The 19,931-nt window shown below is 41.2% G+C and overlaps 1 protein-coding gene across 1 annotated transcript; it reads right to left on the bottom strand.

The window, feature by feature from the left end:
* Positions 1-179: 179 nt before the first annotated feature.
* Positions 180-17,743, bottom strand: FAM228A (family with sequence similarity 228 member A). The gene is given in 7 exon segments (XM_043604430.1): positions 180-667; positions 670-734; positions 9,068-9,124; positions 9,126-9,222; positions 9,348-9,435; positions 14,388-14,456; positions 16,598-17,743. Coding segments are annotated over 7 exon segments (627 nt in total). The 5' UTR covers positions 16,691-17,743; the 3' UTR covers positions 180-509.
* Between the last annotated feature and the right edge of the window lie 2,188 nt (positions 17,744-19,931).

Below are 19,931 nucleotides of genomic sequence, written 5' to 3' on the forward strand. Positions count from 1 at the left end.
GAAATCTGTGCATGGAAAACGCTTGCATATAAAACAACTTTTTTGATTACATAAATAACTTTTACGTGTGTAAACCATCATTTGGCCTAATTTTTTTAGTATAAATTTCAGAAGATTCCTACCTGCACTAAGGAGAACAGATTTTTCTTTTTTCCTTTTTTTTTTTTTTTTGGTCTGGTGTGGATGTATAAATGGTAGGAAAATGGCAGAGGAGCAAAAATTCAGGGAAAATTTTCTCTGAAAATTTCTCAGACCAGGATTTCTCTCATCTCATGAGGACACAATCTGTCCTCCAAAGCAGGTTCCGGGGTCCCACTATGTGCACCTTTTCTGAGTTTCCAAACCCCAGACTCCCTGCCACAGGGCACAGCAGCACCAAGCCCAGAGGCAACCCCACCATTTCCTGTGCATGAAGTAAATCTTCTGCAAGCTCCTTTCCACTCCCTTTTTTGCCTCCTGCCTTCTCTACCCTGGGGAACCTGTGTCACAAGGAGGGATGGGTCAATGGCTCAAATTCCAAAATCAATGCCTGTCATCTTGTGCATGTTGCAACTTGTGCCATCCCAGCCCTGCTCCCCCAGATCTCTGCTCACCACACAATTCCTCTCTTCCCTTCCATTCTCCTGGCTGAGCTTTGAGGAATGAAATTGCCTTTCAAAAATGGTCTTAGGTCAGTAGTCTCATTCTCTTCATCAGGCAGATATTTATTTTCTGAACAGATAAGTTTCTCAGGACTGCAAAGAAAAAAAAAAAGTATTTCAACTCCATACAAACAGAATTGTATTATTCAATAATTGCTGCAAATTAAGTTAGCAAACTCATACTTCATGAAAAGGAAGGACTGAGTAGACATCACTTGGTGGCTGTCCATGTATCAGTTCCCCCCCACACACACACACCCCTGTTGGCACAACCGTTAGGTAGGCAGTGAGTCATGTGACCCTTCTCTGGTCGTGGCTGAGGCCCCTGGGCCAGAGCCTCAACCCCTAGAGTTGTAAGTGGGATAGGGTGGCTTCCAGGCAGTCTGTCACTGCTTAAACCAGAAACTCAGGCAGGCCTGGGGCATCCATTTTCCGGCACATGCATAAGAAAGCAGAGAAAGTAAGGAAGTAGGTTCACAAAGAAGCTCTGATGAAAGCCACATAGTCCCAAAGAGGAAAGAACATGGCTCTTAGTCCCGTAAGCAGCCTGTTTGTCCTCCTGACTGCTATGGTCTGAATGTTTGTGTCCCCCCAAAATTCATATGTTGACACCTAACCCCCAATGTGATGGTATTAAGATGTGGGGTTTAGGGGAGGTGATTAGGTCATGCAGGCAGAGCCCTCATGAATAAGATTAGTGCCCCTATAAAAGAGACCCTAGAAAACTCCCTCACCCTTCCCAACATGTGAGAACACAACAAGAAGGTGCCATCTAAGAACAAGAAAGTGGGTCCCCACCAGATACTGAATCTGCCACTACCATGATCTTGGACTTTCCAGCCTCCACAACTGTGAGAAATAAATTTCTGTTGTTTATAAGCCCCCCCAATCTCTGGCATTCTGTTACATGAGTCAAACGAACTGGGACACTGACCATGGCTTCTGTAACAGACCAGTGATTTCTAACCTACCTAGGTTCCTCCCTCCTTTTTTTTTTTTTAACTTGAGGATTCTGCTTTTTGTAATCACACTGTCTCTAACATAGACACCTTGTCTTTAAGTCCTTTTCTTTACTGAGTGGCCATGCAAACACACTTCCAGGTGTGTCCTCCCAGAGGGTTTCCAGCACCGCCCAGAGAAGCCCAGACCTGTGGAGGGAAAGCAGCTTTCTCCTTCATTCCTCCATTCATTCCTGCATTCATTCTTGCCTGCCTGCCTGCCTGCCTGCCTTCCTTCCTTCCTTCCTTCCTTCCTTCAACAAGCATTTACTCATCCTCTACTGCATTCCAGCTAAGTGCTGGGAACACCAGGATAAATAAGACAGTCCCTGCCCTCAAGGGGCTTGCTGGGGTGGGAAAAAGCAGATGGAGGGTGTAATGGTATCACACCATGTGATAATTCCCTCTCTTGGCTGGATCACAATGGCCAGTAATAAAATGGAACAAAGCCATGAAACAACATGGCAGGTCAGGCAGTTATAACTGTGCTGATTTGACCCAGATATTTTTGTAGTTTATTTATACTTCTTTTCCTTAAGGGAAAGGGATATTTTTAGATGAAGCCAGAAAGGCTGGCAAGGCCCATAGCACCTTATGTGCTATGCTAAGTGTCTGGACTTTATTGTAAGGGTTATGGGAAGCTACTGAAGGGTTTTTAACTGGAGAAGTTCCATCACTTCAAAGACATTCCTCCAGCTGCTAGGTGGAGAATTCACTGGAGGATACCAGATTAAAGGGCAGAATACCATTTAAGGAGCTGAGGAGCTACAAAGTGGGGATGACGAAATAAAGCAAAATAAAGCCTTTGTCTTGCTGGAAGATGGGAAGTTATATAATTATTGAAGTCTAAATTGTTTGCTAAAATGTATAAACAAGCCAAGAAATAAAACATAAAACTTCCAAATCAGAAGGGGAAACAGCAAGTAGCACTGTTCACTCCAGTAAAACTCTGGATGAAAGATAAAAAGAAAATGTTGGAGTGCCTGGGTGGCTCAGACGGTTAAACATCTGACTTCAGCTCAGGTCATGATCTCACAGCTCATGGGTTCAAGCCCTGTGTCAGGCTCTGTGCTGACAGCTCAGAGTCTGGAGCCTGTTTCAGATTCTGTGTCCATCTCTCTCTGCCCCTCCCCTGCTCACTCACTCTCTCTCTCATAAATAAATAACAATTTTTTTAAAAAGGGGAAATGTCAAGAGAGCATGACAGGACTTCCACGTTTTATATAGGATTTAGAACTTTGCACAGGCCAACACTCTTGCTGCAACAACTAGAAAAACAGAATATTTACTACCCCACCCTAGGAAAAAAAATTTTTTGTCATTTTAAAGTCATTGGAAATTTTCAGAGAGGAGACAGCTCTTTCAGAATGAGCTGGCAATCTCTGGCTATTTTCTCCACTGGGGGAATTTGCCAACCTCAGGTAGCAGGGTACACACACTTCTCCATGGTCTCAGCATTTCTTTTGTGGATTTTTTTTTTCTCCCAGGCCTGGTTGTGATCTTGGAAGGTGGGTAGTTAACCTTGTTCTCAACTCCTTCCTAGTGGCAGGCAAGTCAAGCAGTGCATTGAGATAGGGTCCCAGTAGAGGATAGAGATACTCCAGGCCCTGATTCCAGACAGCCTTCCCCAAAACCTACCTGAAAAAGAAACAAATAAAATGCTAGAGCTAGAACTATAAAAATAAAACAACTAAAAATAATTCATTGATAGGTTTAACAAAAGAGTATTAGATACAACTGAAGATAAATTAGTAAAATATCCAGAATCAAATATAAAGTAACAAAAAAGACGGAAAATACACACAAAAAAATGGTAAGAGACAGTGAGGATGCAGTGAGATAGTGAGAAAATCTAAAATATATTTAACTGGAGTACCAGAAAGAGGAGAGAGAGAATATGGCAGAGGTAATAATCACCAGAACTGATTAAAGACATCAATTTACAGGTACAAGATGACCTATGGATTCCAAGTAGGAAAGATAAAAAGAAATTCATAAAACTACAGAAAATCAGACAATAAGAAAATTTTAAAAACCTCCAGAGAAAAAGACAATTTTCTTCAAAGGATCAACAGTGAGGCCAGCAGCTGAGTTTTCAACTGAAAGAGTAAAAGACAACAGGATAGGAGGAAGGGGAAGATGGCAGTAGAGTAGGAGGCGGCTAAACTCACCTCATCTCACATATACAACTAGACAACTATCATATCATCCTAAATACCCCAAAAATTGACCTGAAGACTGGCAGAACTAACTCCACAACTAAAGGCAGAGAAGAGCCACATCAAAGAAAGTAAGAAATGCAGAGACACAGTCTGGGAGAGAAACAGATCATGGCCAGTGGGAAGGGAGCCACGGTAGTGGAAAAGGATGAGAGCCAGACTAACAGGGGATCCCACAGGGGGAAAATGAATCCCCATAGTAATTGGCTTGGAAAGCAGGAGGGGCCAAATTTCATGAGTTCTGCAACCAGTGGGACTTAAAGCCTGGAGTTCTAAAGGTCAGGGTTCTTGGCTCTGGAAAATCTCAGAGGACATCAGGAATGCTCTTGGAGAGAAGGCAGGGCAAACAACTTGCAGATATACAGCATGGAAACAACAACCTCAAGAGCACCTGGGGCACACAGTGGGGAGATCAGTTGCTCCTATCAGGGCGTGTCCCAGAGAAGCAGCATTCACAGAGAGACTCCTCCAGGAACCAAGGAATTGGCAGGTGCCATTTCCCTCCCCTACCCTTCAGCAAAAGCACAGAGCTACCTGTGGGACCCAGCACAGCACAAATACTCCCTACCTAACTTGCTTACACCAACCCTTGTCACACCCCATGCTTCAGTGGAACTGCCCTTTCTAAAGTCATGCTTGCCTCAGTCCCAGTGCAGCCGAAGATGGGCCCAAATCTCTGCCCAAACCACATTTCCTGACCTGGGAGTTTTGCAGAGCCTCAGTTCCAGGGGCGGTGGTGACAGAGCTCATTTAAGAAGCAGACAGGGCACACCTAGTTAAAACACACCACATTAAGACCAGAGACCAAACACTGCCCACAACAGGCAAAGAGAGACTATGGAGACAACTGGCCTGAAGGATAAAGCAGGCAGAACAAAACAACAGAGCACAGACACCACACACTGGAGACACCCCTGGAACTGCTAGGCCCTAGTACACAGGAGACACTGCATGGCAGGGAACTATAAGATCTCTTCTTCATAAAACCATTAACCTCAAGAACAAGAGACATAGCTGACTTTCCCAACACACAGAAACAGGCAGAGACTTAGACAAAATGAGAAGACAGAGGACTTTGTCCCAAATGAAAGAACAGGACAAGGCCATGGCCAGAGATCTAAATGGAACAGATATAAGTAATATGGCTGATGGATAATTTAAAGTAATGGTCATAAGGTTACACACTGGAAGAGAAAACAATGGAGGATATCAGACCATTAACATAGAGATAAGAATAACATAGCAGAAATAAAGGGTTCAGTAAACAAAATGAAACACACACTCGATGGAATGAACAGCAGGCTGGAAGAAGCAGAAGAATGAATTAATGACCTGGAAGACAGAGTAATGAAAAGAATCAAGTTGAAAAGAGAGAAAAAAGAATTATGCAAAATGAGAATAGACTTAGGGAACTCAGTGATTCAATAAAATGTAATAACACTCATATAATAGGAGTCCCACAAGAAGAAGAGAGAGAGAAATGGAGGCATAAAATTTATTTGAAGAAATAATAGCTGAAAATTTACTTAATCTGGGGAAGGAAACATCTAATCCAGGAGGCACAGAGAAACCCCCTGACAAAATCAACAAAACATATCCAAGACATTGTAATTAAGGTGGCAAAATATAGTAATAAAAAAAAAATTAAATGCAGTAATCCAAAAAAGATAGTTACATACAAAGGAAACCCCATAAGGCTATCAGTGGATTTTTCAGCAGAAACTTTCCAAACCATAAAGGAGTGGCATGATATATTGAATGGGAAAAACCTGTAGCCAAGAATATTCTATCTAGCAAGACTAGGACAGGTAAAGAGTTTCCCAGACAAACAAAAACTAAAGGAGTTCATGGCCACTGAACCAGCCCAGCAAGAAATATTAAAGGGGACTCTGAGTGGAAAGACTAAAAGTGACAGTATGAAGGCAGGAAACATAAAACTAGTAAACATGAATATTTCTGTAAAACTCAGTCAAGGAGTTCACAAAATAAAAGGATGTCAAATATTACACCATATACCTAAAATATGGGGAGGAGACAACTATTCCAAAAATAGATAAGGAAAGAAAACTTACATATTCGTTCTATGAAACCACCATTACCCTGATATCAAAACAAGATAAAGACACCACCCACCCACCCACACAAGAATGTAGATGCAAAATCCTCAGCAAAATATTAACAAACCAAATTCAACAATTCATTGAAAAAAAATTATTCACTGCAATCAAGTGGAGTTTATTCCTGATATACAGATTGCCAACAGATATGTGAAAATGTTCATCATTTATCATCAGGGAAATACAAATCAAAACTACAATGAGATATCACCTCAGACCTGTCATAATGGCTAAAATCAACAACACAAGGAACAACAGGTATTAGTAGGGATGTGGGGAAAGGAGAACCCTCTTACATTGTTGGTGGAAATGCGAACTGGTGCACCACTGTGGAAAACAGAATGGAGGGTCCCCAAAAAGTTAAAAAGAGAACCACCCTACGATCCAGCAATTGCACTACAGGGTATTTACCCAAAGAATACAAAAACACTAATTCAAAGGGATATGTGCATGCCTGTATTTATAGCAGCATTAATTACAATAGCCAAGATATGGAAGCAGCCCAAGTGTCCACTGATAGATGAATAAAGAAGATGTGGTGTATATATACATACATACAATGGAATCGTTCAACCATAAAATAGAATGAAACCTTGCCATTCACAACAACATAGATGGACCTAGAGAATATAATGCTAAGTGAAATAAGTCAGAGAAAGACAAATACCATATGATTTCACTCGTGTGGAATTTAAGGAACAAAATAAATGAGCAATGGGGGAAAAAAGAGAGAGAGACAAACCAAGAAATACTCTTTTTTTTTTTTAATCAGGAAACTTTTTCTTTTCTTTTCTTTTTCTTTCTTTTTTTTTTAGAGAGAGCACAAGCAGGGAAGAGGGGCACAGGGAGAGAGAATCTTTTTTTTTTTTTTTGCATTTTTATTCATCATTTGTTTGTGCTATAATACATATTTTATACACTATTCTTAAGATTTGCTAAATGAAATTTGACATTTGCCAGAAAATAAAGAAAATATTTTAAAGATCTACGTTTTTGTTTTTTTTAATTTACATCCAAATTAGTTAGCATATAGTGCAACAATGATTTCAGGAGTAGATTCCTTAGTGCCCTTTACCCATTTAGCCCATCCCCCCTCCCACAACCCCTCCAGTAACCCTCTGTTTGTTCTCGAGTTTAAGAGTCTCTTATGTGTTGTCCCCCCCTCCCTGTTTTTATATTATTTTTGCTTCCCTTCCCTTATGTTCATCTGTCCTGTGTCTTAGGGTCCTCATATGAGTGAAGTCATATGATCTTTGTCTTTCTCTGACTAATTTCGCTTAGCATAATACCCTCCAGTTCCATCCACGTAGTTGCAAATGGCAAGATTTCATTCTTTTTGATTGCTGAGTAATACTCCATTGTATGTATGTATGTGTGTGTGTATGTATGTGTGTGTATGTATATATACACACATATGTATGTATGTATGTATATATATATATATACATACATACATACATACATATACATACATACATACATACCACCTCTTCTTGGGGAGAGAGAATCTTAAGCAGGCTCCATGCTCAGCGTAGAGTTCAACAAGGGGCTCAATCCCACAACCCTAGGATCATGAAATCAAGAACTGGACAAAATTAAGAAACTGAGCCAAAATCAAGAACTGGACTCTCAAATGACTGAATACCCAGGCACCCCCAAACTCTTAATTATAGAGAACTGATGGTTACCAGAGGGTAGGTGGGTTAGGGGATGGGTTAAATAGGTAATGAGGATTAAGAAGTGCACTTGTTGTGATGAGCACTGGGTGATTAAAATAGTTATTAAAAAATAAAATAAAAAGTCTGTGGGGAAAAAATCTTTAAAGTAGTTATGAGAGGAAAAAGAAAAATAAATAAATTTGCTGTTAGTAATACTCACTGGGGGGGCGCCTGGGTGGCGCAGTCGGTTAAGCGTCCAACTTCAGCCAGGTCACGATCTCGCAGTCCATGAGTTCGAGACCCACGTCAGGCTCTGGGCTGATGGCTCAGAGCCTGGAGCCTGTTTCCGATTCTGTGTCTCCCTCTCTCTCTGCCCCTCCCCATTCATGCTCTGTCTCTCTCTGTCCCAAAAATAAATAAACGTTGAAAAAGAATACTAATACTCACTGGGAAATTTGGTCAGTGTACTGGGACCAGTTTTTAAAAGTGGGCTGTTATCCTACAGGTGTGGATGGATTTTTTTATCAAGTTCCTGTATGCTGATCAAAACTATCTTCTGGGGAGGGGCACCTGGGTGGCTCTGTCAGTTAAGCATCTAACTCTTGATTTGGGCTCCTGTCATGATCTCTCGGTTCATGAGATCCAGCCCTGCATTAGGCTCTGAGCTGACAGTGCAGAGCCTGCTTGAGATTCTCTCTTTTCTCTCTCTCTCTGCCCCTCTGCCCGTTTTCTATCTCTCTCAAAATAAATAAATAAATTTAAAATAAAATAAAACTATCTTCTGGGTAGAATAAAAAAATACAAGGGTGCCTGGGTGGCTCAGTGGGTTAAGTGTCAGACTTTGGCTCAGGTCATAATCTCACAGTTCGTGGGTTCGAGCCCCATGAACCCACTGGGCTCTGTGCTGACAGTCCAGAGCCTGGAGCTTGCTTCGGACTCTGTGTCTCCATCTCTCTCTGCCCCTCCCCTGCTTGCGCTCTCTCTCTCTCCAAAATAAATAAACATTTTTTTTAAATACAGTGGGATATGTGTTAAAGAAAAATAATTGCTGGGGTGCCTGGGTGGCTCAATCAGTTAAGTGTCCCATTTCAGCTCAGGTCATGATCTCATGGTTCATGAGTTCAAGCCCCACATCAGGCTCTCTGCTGTCAGCAGAGATCCTGCTTCGGATCTTCTGTCTCCCCTCTCTCTCTCTCTGCCCCTACCTTGCTCATTCTCTACCTCTCTCTCAAAATAAATAAGTACTTAAAAAAAAAAAAGAAAAAGAATTGCCAACCTAATATTCTTAATCCTGTGAAAACATCCTTTAAGGATAAAGGTAAAATCTGGAAAAGGCTATAGCTATACTGTGCGATTCTAACCACATGACATTCTGTAAAAGGCAAAACAATGGAGATGGTAAAAGGATCCATTCATTAGTTAGTGCACCCTTACCTGCATTTACTAGGTGTTTTGTTTCTCACAGATCTCGCAGAGGCTTTATGCCACTCTTAGAATAACATCATGTAGAGTAAAAGTGAAATGGGGCAATGTGGCATAAAGCCTGGCCTTCTCTAGGTCTTTACATTCTTTTAAGGTGTATCGTTTTCCTATAGGAAGATAAAAAAAAAAAATCTAAATCAACAGTCTTAATGTCAACTTAGTCACTCTTCTGGTAGGAAATCACCGGACAATTATAAGTCTCTAAAAATAAAGCCCAATGATCACAAAATACCTGTCTTATTTTGAAAAACAGCTCTCTTCTCTTCATCCATCTCTTGCCATCTTCTAAACAGGGAATCACAAAACAAAGGCAACATAACCTACAAGACAAATAATTTCGAGGATCCAAGTGCTTTGTATTAAGCTCTCTAAGTCTGTCTGAAGCATTCGAGTATGGCCTTACTGTACACCAAAGATTAATGACCCATGAATAATGTCGACCCGTGAATAATGTCAACCCATTGAGCAGGGAAAGGGTAAAGGTTATCTGTCTCACATTAGGACATTTCATTGAGTCATAAGTGGCTAACTGGAAGGAGAGCCTCCTGATAGAAGTAGCACACTCCATCAAGACTTCTACTGCATCAGTGCACCAGTCAATAAATATGTGCTGACGCCACTGGGTGCCACCTCCCAGTGAGTTCCTATCCTCAAGAACCTCTCTGTCTAGAACAGAAAATCATATACAGTGACAATCTAGTCATGAGAGGTGTCAGAAGAGGATGCTTTAGGAGCGCAAGGCAGTGAGTGGCCTGGGAGTAAGAGTGGTCCTGGGAGAGCTGACAACCAGTCTTTAAGGGTCTGTGAGAACAGGAGGGCAGGTAAACCTCAGTGTGGGTGAGTGTCGAGAGGCTGGGGTAGAGAGGTTGTGGAGAGAGGTGGTTTTCTCCTCCCCATTCCTAACTTTACGCTTTAAACTAGAAACCATTTTCCCCTTCTTTATTTTCCCCCATACACCTGGCCCAATGCTGGTCCCCAAAGTATGTATGAGGTAAACAATTACTGGATAAGCAAGGCAGCAAAATGACTAACCTACACCATATTAGCGAGTCTCTCAGAGCCAAAGGAACCTTCTTATCTTCATAACAGTGATCTGCCTTGGTTTTCCGAGAGAAGCAAAACCAACCACTTCTTTCTTCAAAGCCACACACATACTTTTAAATAACTTATGCTACCTGGTGGGTACTTTTCCTACACAGGAGTAAAAAACCTGAATCTACATCGCAAAATTTTAACTCCTATATTGGCAAGTTTAAAACGTGAACACTCGTTACAGACCCAACTACTAGTTCTCTGGGCAGCCTTTTCTGCATCCCTCCTTCCACCTTTCACAGAAAGGAGCTCTGCCTCTCAGGCCATTGCTCCCTGTACTAATTCTGTGACACTTGTCACACCCATGTCTTGCTGCCCATGTCTTCCTTTCCAGTTTGCTAAATGTGAATGGAAGAATGAATGAGCAGAAACATTATCACACAAACATGTAATTTTCCCAGTAGGTGAAATTATTTTGGATTCCTAATCTAAAACTCAGAGGAAATGCTTTTATGGACTTTCTTTAATGAATACAGGATAACTAGAAGGCTTCTAAAATGACTAGGTTTTCCCCAACCCCAGAGCTTCTAAGAGTGAATTAATGAATGAATGAATGAAACTTACTTACCTTTCCATAATTTGGGTCCTTTTTTGTCATATAAAAAGGGTTGTATACTTCAGGATCACAAAGATTTCCAAATACAATTTCCTTTAGAAAAAAAATAATACACCTAAGAGCAAATCACTGTATACAATGTGTTTTGCAAGATTCAAAAAAGCCAAATGCTTTATTCTGTTTTTGTAGAAAATCATAGATTCAAAGGGTTAGAAGAAACCTCAGAAGTAATTTAGACTGCAGAGACAGCTCTCCACCTTCCGGGGGTAGTAATCATCAAGTTTAGTCTGAAGTCATCAACTACCCTTAATCTGAGAACTTTCTGCTCTGCCAGCCAAGTACTCTTTTGGCCATTCTAACCACCAGTCTGTCCTTAGACTGAGTTGAAATCTGCCTTGGCACTGGAGACACTAATACTCTACCTCAAAACAACAAAAAATTAATCTACCCATCACCCACCCATCAGTCTTTTAAATGTTTCGTTTTCATCCCCCTTCCTGTCATTTCTTCCTCTGACTAAATAACCCATATTTCTTCCCACTTTTCCTCCCAGGAGATGTTGTCAAGCTTCCACCCTCTTCTAAAGGTTCTGCAACTGCTGAAGATCCCCTCTACAGTATGAATCAGGAGTGACAAGATAGCAACACGGTGGACTTTGATGCTTCCCACTCCAAGCACTGCCTCCCTCAATACAGCCTAAGAGCCCAGATGTTTTCTTAGAAGTCCGCTCCCATAGTCAACTCACGTTGAATTTACTGTCATTTAAAACCACTCCAGGGGTGTCTGGGTGTCTCAGTTGGTTAAGCATCTGACCTTGGTTCAGGTCATGATCTCACAGTTTGTGAGTTTGAGTCCTGCGTTGGGCTCTGTGCTGACAGCTAGGGCCTGGAGCCTGTTTCAGATTCTCTATCTCCTTCCTTCTGCCCTTCCCCTGCTCGCACTCTCTCTTTCTCTCTCTCTCTCTCAAAATAAACATTTAAAAAAAATTTTTTTTAACCACTCGGACTTCAACACATGCCTTTTCTAAGGCATGGCTTCCCCATCCTGTACTTGTACAATCACATTTCTGAGCACAACTGTAAGCCTGTGCACTTTGGTTTCAAAGACATATGGATTTGACACTGAGCTCTGCCTCTTAGAGTGCTTAGAAAGAAGTATTTAATGTTCATATCCAGAAATTTTGCTCACGAAATCAATACTCTAACTTTCCAGGCAAACTATGCTAGATCTCCAGTAAGTACCTGGGAACTTAGGCAGACCTAAATTCCAAAAGAGGGTCCTGACCTCAAGGTTAAAACAGAAAAATTTCCAAAAGCAGCAGCAAAATTTTATTCTTTTATAAAGCCAAATTGAGGAACAGTATGTAGAAAGCTATGGTCCCTACACCTAATGTTTGACTGACTGAACAGCATGGAATCCCCTTCTCCCTTGCTCTCTTCCTACTTGAAAGATTAGAATGCCTTACGCTCTCTTTCCTGCCTCTGCTTCTAGCTAGGACTTGCAATGTGGCCCATTTATGGCGAAGAGGATCTAAGGGGAAATCTGCTAGGAGCTTCTGGGGACTCTGCTTCCAGATCAAAGGATCAGGTATAAGATAAAGGTACCCTGGCACCACTCCTTACCCCTTCTTCCTGTCTTGAGCACAGACCTAACACCTGAAGCTGTAAGTAACCAAATGTGCTTGCAAATGTAAGAGTGATGAGGAAAAAACAAAAATATTAAGGATAGCGGAAAAGAATTATAGGAAAAAACCTGGGTGATAAATGACATTTCTACACTGCCAAAACCCACAGTGAGACCACCTACCCATCAATTTCTTGTTAAGTGAACAATAAGTGTCCTTATGATTTAAGCTACTGCTATTCTCTGTACATTTACTTAAAAGCATTCCTGATAAATCTAGTTCCAAATCAATACTTTTATTCCTTCCTTCTGAAACTCCAGGTTTAAAAATGTAGTAAGCTGTATTACAATTCTGTGAATTCATCTTAAATACAAAAATAATGTCAGGACTGTTTGCATAATAACCAGTGAAAATGTTGGCCCAACTCTTTAAAGTATACTTTATTAAGAAAACAAAGAACTCTCAGTACCATTTTATTTGTGCGCTTTAAAAGACATTCAAGATTCTCTTGTTTCATTTTCTCCAACCCTCCGTATGAAATTACTTTTTCTGCAATTCTCTGAACAGGCTCTGCAACATTTTCAATCCATTTTTTATGTAACACCTCTCCTCTTCTTTCCTTAAAAATATCCAGATGCTGAAAATACATATCCAGTCCTTAATGAAATGATACAAACAAGGAAAACAAATTATTAAGGTTTCCATTTATTGTCATTTGAATAAGGGGGAGAAACACTTGTTCCCACTTTTAAACTCTCAACACATTTGGGTTGCAAGGTCCTAGCATAAGATAATCAAAGAACATAATAAAGTTCAGGAGGGGAACCTAAGAGCATAGAGCAGGAAGAACCCATGAAAGGTTCTAAAGCAGAAGTGTGCCTGGAGATTAAACCACATTCAAACCACTTCTAACTCATGAAACTCCTTTTTTTTTTTTTAAGGATTTCAAAGCATTCCTGTCACCCACTGCATGTCTCTAGCCTTCATCATCAAAGTCTGTGACAAAACTGGTAGAGTAGAAAGAGCGCTAGACTTACACCAGCATCTCTGTCTGAATCTATAGGAGGGTAATCCCACCTACCTTTTTTTTAATGTTTATTATTGAGAGAGAGAGAGACAGAGCATGAGCAGGGGGAGGGGCAGGGAGAGAGGGAGACACAGGATCAGAAGCAGGCTCCAGCCTCTGCACTGTCAGCACAGAGCCTGACACAAGGCTCGAACTCACCATGAGATTATGGCCTAAGCCCAAGTCGGCGCTCAACCAACTGAGCCACCCAGGTGTCCCCCGCTCTTTTTTAAGTTTATTTTTTTGAGAGAGACAGAGATAGAGCAAGTTGGGGGTGGGGGGCAGAGAGAGAAGAGACAGAGAATCCCAAGCAGGCTCCACACTGCCAGGCTCAAATATGACCGGATCATGACCTGAGTCGAAACCAAGAGTCACATGCTTAACCCACTGAGCCACCCAGGTGCCCCCCACCTACCTCTTTTTGATGCTTAGCTGAAAATATATATGAACTTCCTTTGTAAATTAGAACACAAACATTAAAGTACCACTGTAACACCAAATTTCAATCTCATTAAAATGAAAACTCCTTTAACTTTATTAATTTCATAGTAACTCTGAGTACAATTGGACATTACCCTTAAATACTATCTCTGGTGGTTTTATATATCCCCTTTTCGATTTGGGAACATATGAGAAAGAGGTAAGTTTTAGTCAGAAAGAATTTCTATTCAATACCAGAACAAAGAGGGGGAGCTCTTAGAACGATCTCTCAGATCCTTCACGGGCAGATCTAGGAATCCAGGCCTCTCAGTGACCCTGCAAGGAGGTGGCACAATTTCAGATCTATGTTGTATAAACAGATCAACCAGAGGAGGTTCATTCTCTCAGCAAAATGAATCTCTGTGACACAGTGACATCCTCTTAGCCGTTTTGCTCTGCACCACTCTTGCTTACCTGGAACATACTTAGAATCCAGGCTGTAGCCAACTCTTACCTTGGCAATGTAATTTTCTCTAAATAATATTGCATGTATAGCTTCATCAATGTCTTCTCTAGCTAACACCTAAAATTACAGAACTGAATGTCAGGATGTAAATCCTAAAGAAACAAAACAGAATGACAAAATTCATTGTATTTTACCAATACTTTTACTGTAAATCTACTGCTTATACCTCAAAGAGTATTTTGTAACATTTTTATTAAGGAAAATTTTAATTTAAATTTTAGTTAATTTGCATTCAGTGCAATATTGGTTTCATGAGTAGAATTCAAGGATTCATCTCTTACATACAATACCCAGGGCTCATCACAAGTGCACTCCTTAGTACGCATTACCCATCTAGCCCGTCTTCCACCCACCTCCCTCCATCAGCCCAGTTTGTTCTCTATCACTCAAAGTCTCTTGTGGTTTGTTTCCCTCTCTTCTCTCCCCCTCCCCATATGTTCATCTGTTTTGGTTTCTTAAATTCCACATATGAGTGCGATCATATGGCATTTGTCTTTCTCTGATTGAGTTATTCTGCTTAGCATAATACACTCTAGCTCCATCCATGTCATTGCAAATGGCAAGATTTCGTTCTTTTTGATAGCTGAGTAATATTCCAGTGTGTATATATACCACATCTTCTTTATCCATTCATCAGTCAATGGGCATTTGGACTCTCTCCATAGTTTGGCTATAGTTGACAAATGCTGCTATAAACATCGGGGTGCATGTATCCTTCAAATCTGTATTTTTGTATCCTTTCAGTAAATACCTAATAGTGCAATTGCTGGATGGTGGGTGATGTTCTATTTTTAGTTTCTTGAGCAATCTCCGCACTGCTCTCCAGAGTGGCTGAACCAGTTTGCATTCCCGCCATCAGTGCCAGAGAGTTCCCCTTTGTCTGCATCCTCGCCAACAGCTGTTGTTTCTTGTGTTATTAAGAGAAGTTTTCAAACACGATTTTCTGTGAACCCAAGCTCAATATTTATCACCTTAGGGTTTTTCATCTGGATCACTAGGGACTGATCGTCCAACTTTTATGCTTATAGGACTAAGAAGGAACAAATGGAAAGACAATAAAAATCCAGTATCTGGAAGAGATATGCTATTACCTAGAACTAGTGTAAAATAATACAGGTTCTTAAAACTATGTTTTTCAATCTCTGGCTCTTCTTTCAGTTCTTTCAAGTGAATGCATCAAAACAAACTAGACCCCAAACTCAGATAACAAATCTGTGAATAAAAGAAATCTCAAAAAGGAGAGTTGCATTGTTACCCATATATTTAACAGCAACACATGAAATCTAAAATAATATTCAGACAGCTCTTCAGGTCTTCAAAATAAAACTATCTTGTTGATGTAAGCAGAATTTTGCTTTGACTCCTTCTTAGACTCATTTTAAGATGGCAATTGAAAAACCATGTAAAACAATTAAGTGTTTTCCCCTGATACTATAGACTTAGAACAAATCAATCTATTTATTTGGAGAAGTAGAAACATCTACTTTGACAAACATCGTGGAAAATCACATTTTTTTTACCCATTCTATTCTCAGCATATATTATAATATTGATCATGTGTCTGATTTTCAAACTACTTTTTGTTTAAGGAAATAAACATTTTTGACTTCCATAGCTCCGAGCTTTCTTTGTGATTTTGCCAGAAAACATAAGGAAGATATTAATGACTTTTGGCAGCACTTTTGAAACCCACAGCTTTTCATGCCCACACACGCGCACAGACACAAATGTTTAAAGGTCTCACCACTTTTACTGCTACCACTGCAAAAGGAGCAAAATAAAGGACTACTCCAAGAGCTTCTCTTTACAGTGAGGCAAATTATAGGATCATGTAAAATAATGACACTTCCTTTATGAGGAAATCATTGCTTTACCAGACCCTTAAGTGGCAGAATCAACTGGCGAGCCCAGACCTGGCTTCTCCGCCGGCAGAGCTCCGGGACTGCAGCCTGTACCCACCCACCGTACCGCCCTGTGGGTGTCCTGAACCTCTAGTGAGCGACAGCAGGGGCACTCGAACCACTCTTGGTCAAATTTGGTCCCGGATCATTCCCATTCAGTGAGTTCTTAACAGTGCCTTGCTTCTGCCAGGCATTGTTCTAGTTCTAGGGAATCCAACCGTGACTAAGATAAAATACTTCTCAAGGGATTTATGTCCCATCGCCAAAATAACGTCCCCAAATGCCACGTTACTTTACCTCCATTAAAGCAACTGACTCGAGCTCTGGCCATTCTTTTAATTTTTCTGGCCTGAAATGTTCACCACAGGTAGACACTTTCTGGGAAGCCATAGATAATAGGATCCCTGAGGGGAGAGAGTAAATTGAAGAGACTTGGTAAGGCAGAAAGCAGTTTGAATCCTGGCTCTGCCACGTGGTAAAGTCCCTAAGTAAAACAAACAAAACAAAATCCTGGCATCCCCCCAAGACTCAGTTTCAAAAGGGGTAATTACGCTTCCCCCACATATTGCTGTGGGGTCACCCACCCAGCCTGGGGCTCCACGGTGGACGGCGTGGGCTCCCCAAGATGCAGGACAGCGACTCCTGAACCCCCAAGCCCCTCCCCAGCCAGCTAACCCACCACCAGACGGAGTATTGCAAGACGGAAAAGGGAGCATCCTTTTAAAAACAAAGCACTGGGGGGAAAAAAAAGAATAATAAATAAATAAATAAATAAATAAACAAATAAATAAATAAATAAATAAAAACAAAGCACTGGGTTGAAACTCGAAGCTCCACTTCCCTCAACAGGGCCTACCCTTTTCTTGTTCCCGCAGGGGACGCCAAGGATGAGGGCAGGTCAGGGAGGAGGAGGGTCCCCAGGAGATGCCATGTCCACCCATCTGGGGCCTTCAACTGTCCAACCCAACACCACCCTACATTTTGACTGGCTTCAAATGAATAGACGTCTTCTAAATTGATACTACAAAGAGCATACAGTTTATCTGCATGATCTAGGGCTACAATCAGGAGAGGAATGATTTTTAGTGTTCCCTTTGCCTAAGGAAAACAAAATTCTTCTCTCCTGTGTTCTAGGTCTTACTGTGTCTTCCCGAGACCAGGGGTCAGCCTCAACATGAGCCAGAAGGTGCTATGCAGAATCAGAATCAGCAAGTATGTAATCATACTCAAAATAAATTTTTTTAATATTCTAAAAACTGTTAGAAAAACCTGGGGAGAATATGTGGCAATGGATTTTAAGGGTGCCTGACCAAAGGGGACACACCTACCTTGATTTAGGGAAAGATCAAGTGAATTGACAGGCATTCAGTAAAGTAGCTATCATTTTTTTTTTTCAACGATTTTGTGAGAGAGAACACCAGTAGGGGAGGGGTAAGGGGGGGAGAGAGAGACAGAGAGAAAAAGAATCCCAAGCAGGTTCCATGCCATCAGGACACAGTCCCACATGGGGCTCAAACCCACTAACCATGAGATCATGACCTGAGCAGAAATCAGGAGTCGGAGGCTTAACCAACTGAGCCACCCTGGTGCCCCAGCTGTCATTATTTTTATTGGATCTTTCAGGCAATATTTAACTTCTGGGGAACATACATTTGTAATAATTATCAATACAAGGTATTGTGATTTCTTAATTATCATACAGACACTGAATTTAAGTGGAGTTTATTGCAGGTGCTTGAGTGCCTTCCTTGGTCCTCAGCATGAATGAATCCTGCTGGCAAATGGCTTCTCTACAGCAGCCTTCTTTTGTGTCTTCTTACCAATCAAGGATCAAAGTGTGTGCTCCTTTGTTGCTAAAACCTTTGGAAGGTGACAGAAAAGAAGAGATACGTGTGATATAGGAATGAGAGGCCAACAAGAGCAGAAAGAGTTCCTCAGCTCAGCTGAACCGTCTGAAGCCTAGTGCGGCCAGAGCCAAGTGATTCATCTCACAGGCCAGGGCCCCATCCAAACCTGCCTCAGTCTCTCCTCACTCTATCTGGATTCAGAAACTTGCAGAAATTCCAGGACACAGCCAACCCTATTATAGGTGGGGTAGATTGCTGACGTGTGCTAGGAGTTGAGGGACCTCCCCCGTGGTCCTGCTTTTATATGTTGGGATATCTGGGATACTAAGTTATACTGGGATTATCATGATTTAGAAAATACTACCTTCCTTTCTTCCCTTTTTTCAAACCTCTGAAACTTGATCCTCCACCTTCACTATCAGCTGACAGATGACCTTCTCACTTCACTGAGAAAATGAGGTAAACAGAAGTGGATGATGTTCTTTCACAAAATTCACCACGCTATATCCATGTACTCTGCCTTCCTTCCTCTTAAAATGGATGGCTTGTCCTGCCCTCCATTTGAGTCCTGGATCCCACCTCTTTATAGGTAAAGGGTGTAGGGAGGATAGGCGAATGGATGAGGGGGACTATTTTAGGTAGAGAAGTCGGAGAAGTCTTCTCTGAGAAGGTATTTGTGCAGAGGTGTGAGTGAACTGAGGGAGACATGGAGAGATCTAGGGAAAGAGTGTTCCAGGTGGAAGGACTAGCAGAAGCAAAAACCTGAGATGGGAATGAAGTTGGTATATTAAGAAAACAAAAACAAAGCTGGTGAGGCTGGAGCATAATGACTGTGGAGAGAAGGCAGGTGCCTAATGGTACAGGGACTTAGAGACCATGCTAAGGAATTAGAATAAAATCCAAAGCGTGAAGGGAAAGTCATTCAAAGGTTTACAGTAGGGAAGAAATCTAACATTTTTTAAGTGAATATAGCTTCTTCATGGAGAACTGGTTACACAGGGGCAACAGCAGAAGCAGGAAAATCAGTTAGGAGGCCAGTGCACTAAGCCAGTTAAGATCACAATGGCTTGAGCTGGTGGTAGTAGTGAGGAACTGAAAAGTGAATAAACTGACAGAAGTCAGTACCTGTTAGACGTGGGAAGTGAGTAAAGCAAGAAATCAAAGACAACACTTGGATTTTTGTCCTGAGGCATCCTGATTGGATTATAATCAAGGGGAAATCTGGAGGCAAAGCGAGTTTGGCAGCAAGAGGGGAACAAATGCAAAAGTAAAGAATAATCCTTCTGGGGGCTGGTTAAATTCTAGATACTTGTAACCACTACAATATATAAGGAGGGTTCTAAGGTATCAGTATAAAGCAACTTACTTTTTTTCCTCGCTATTTAAGCCTGTTCTGTTGATGTAGTTCTCCTGCCCTGCTTTACCTGTTTTATTTTCCCCATTGCACTTATTACCAGCTCACATATTACACACTTATTGGTTTATTGTCTGGCTCCCCCATCAAATATAAGTTCCTAAGGATCAGAGATTTATCTCTTGTTTACCACTATGCCCCTCAAAGATTGCCCGGCTCAGAGTAGGTGCCTGTTATATTTTGAGGAAGCAAGCAAGCAAGCACAGGGGAGGATACTAAAACATGACAGTAAAAGGAGTTAAACTACAAAATAAAGTTTTACTAAAACTTCTATGAGTGAGTAAAAATAAAAGTAGCTCCCTTGTCTTCTGGGGGTGGGAGTAAGGAACTGGAGAGACAGAGAAGAAGATGGAAAGACTGTATATTCAGA

Source organism: Prionailurus bengalensis, chromosome A3, assembly GCF_016509475.1.
Source record: "Prionailurus bengalensis isolate Pbe53 chromosome A3, Fcat_Pben_1.1_paternal_pri, whole genome shotgun sequence".
In the NCBI taxonomy this organism is placed as follows: Eukaryota; Metazoa; Chordata; class Mammalia; order Carnivora; family Felidae; genus Prionailurus; species Prionailurus bengalensis.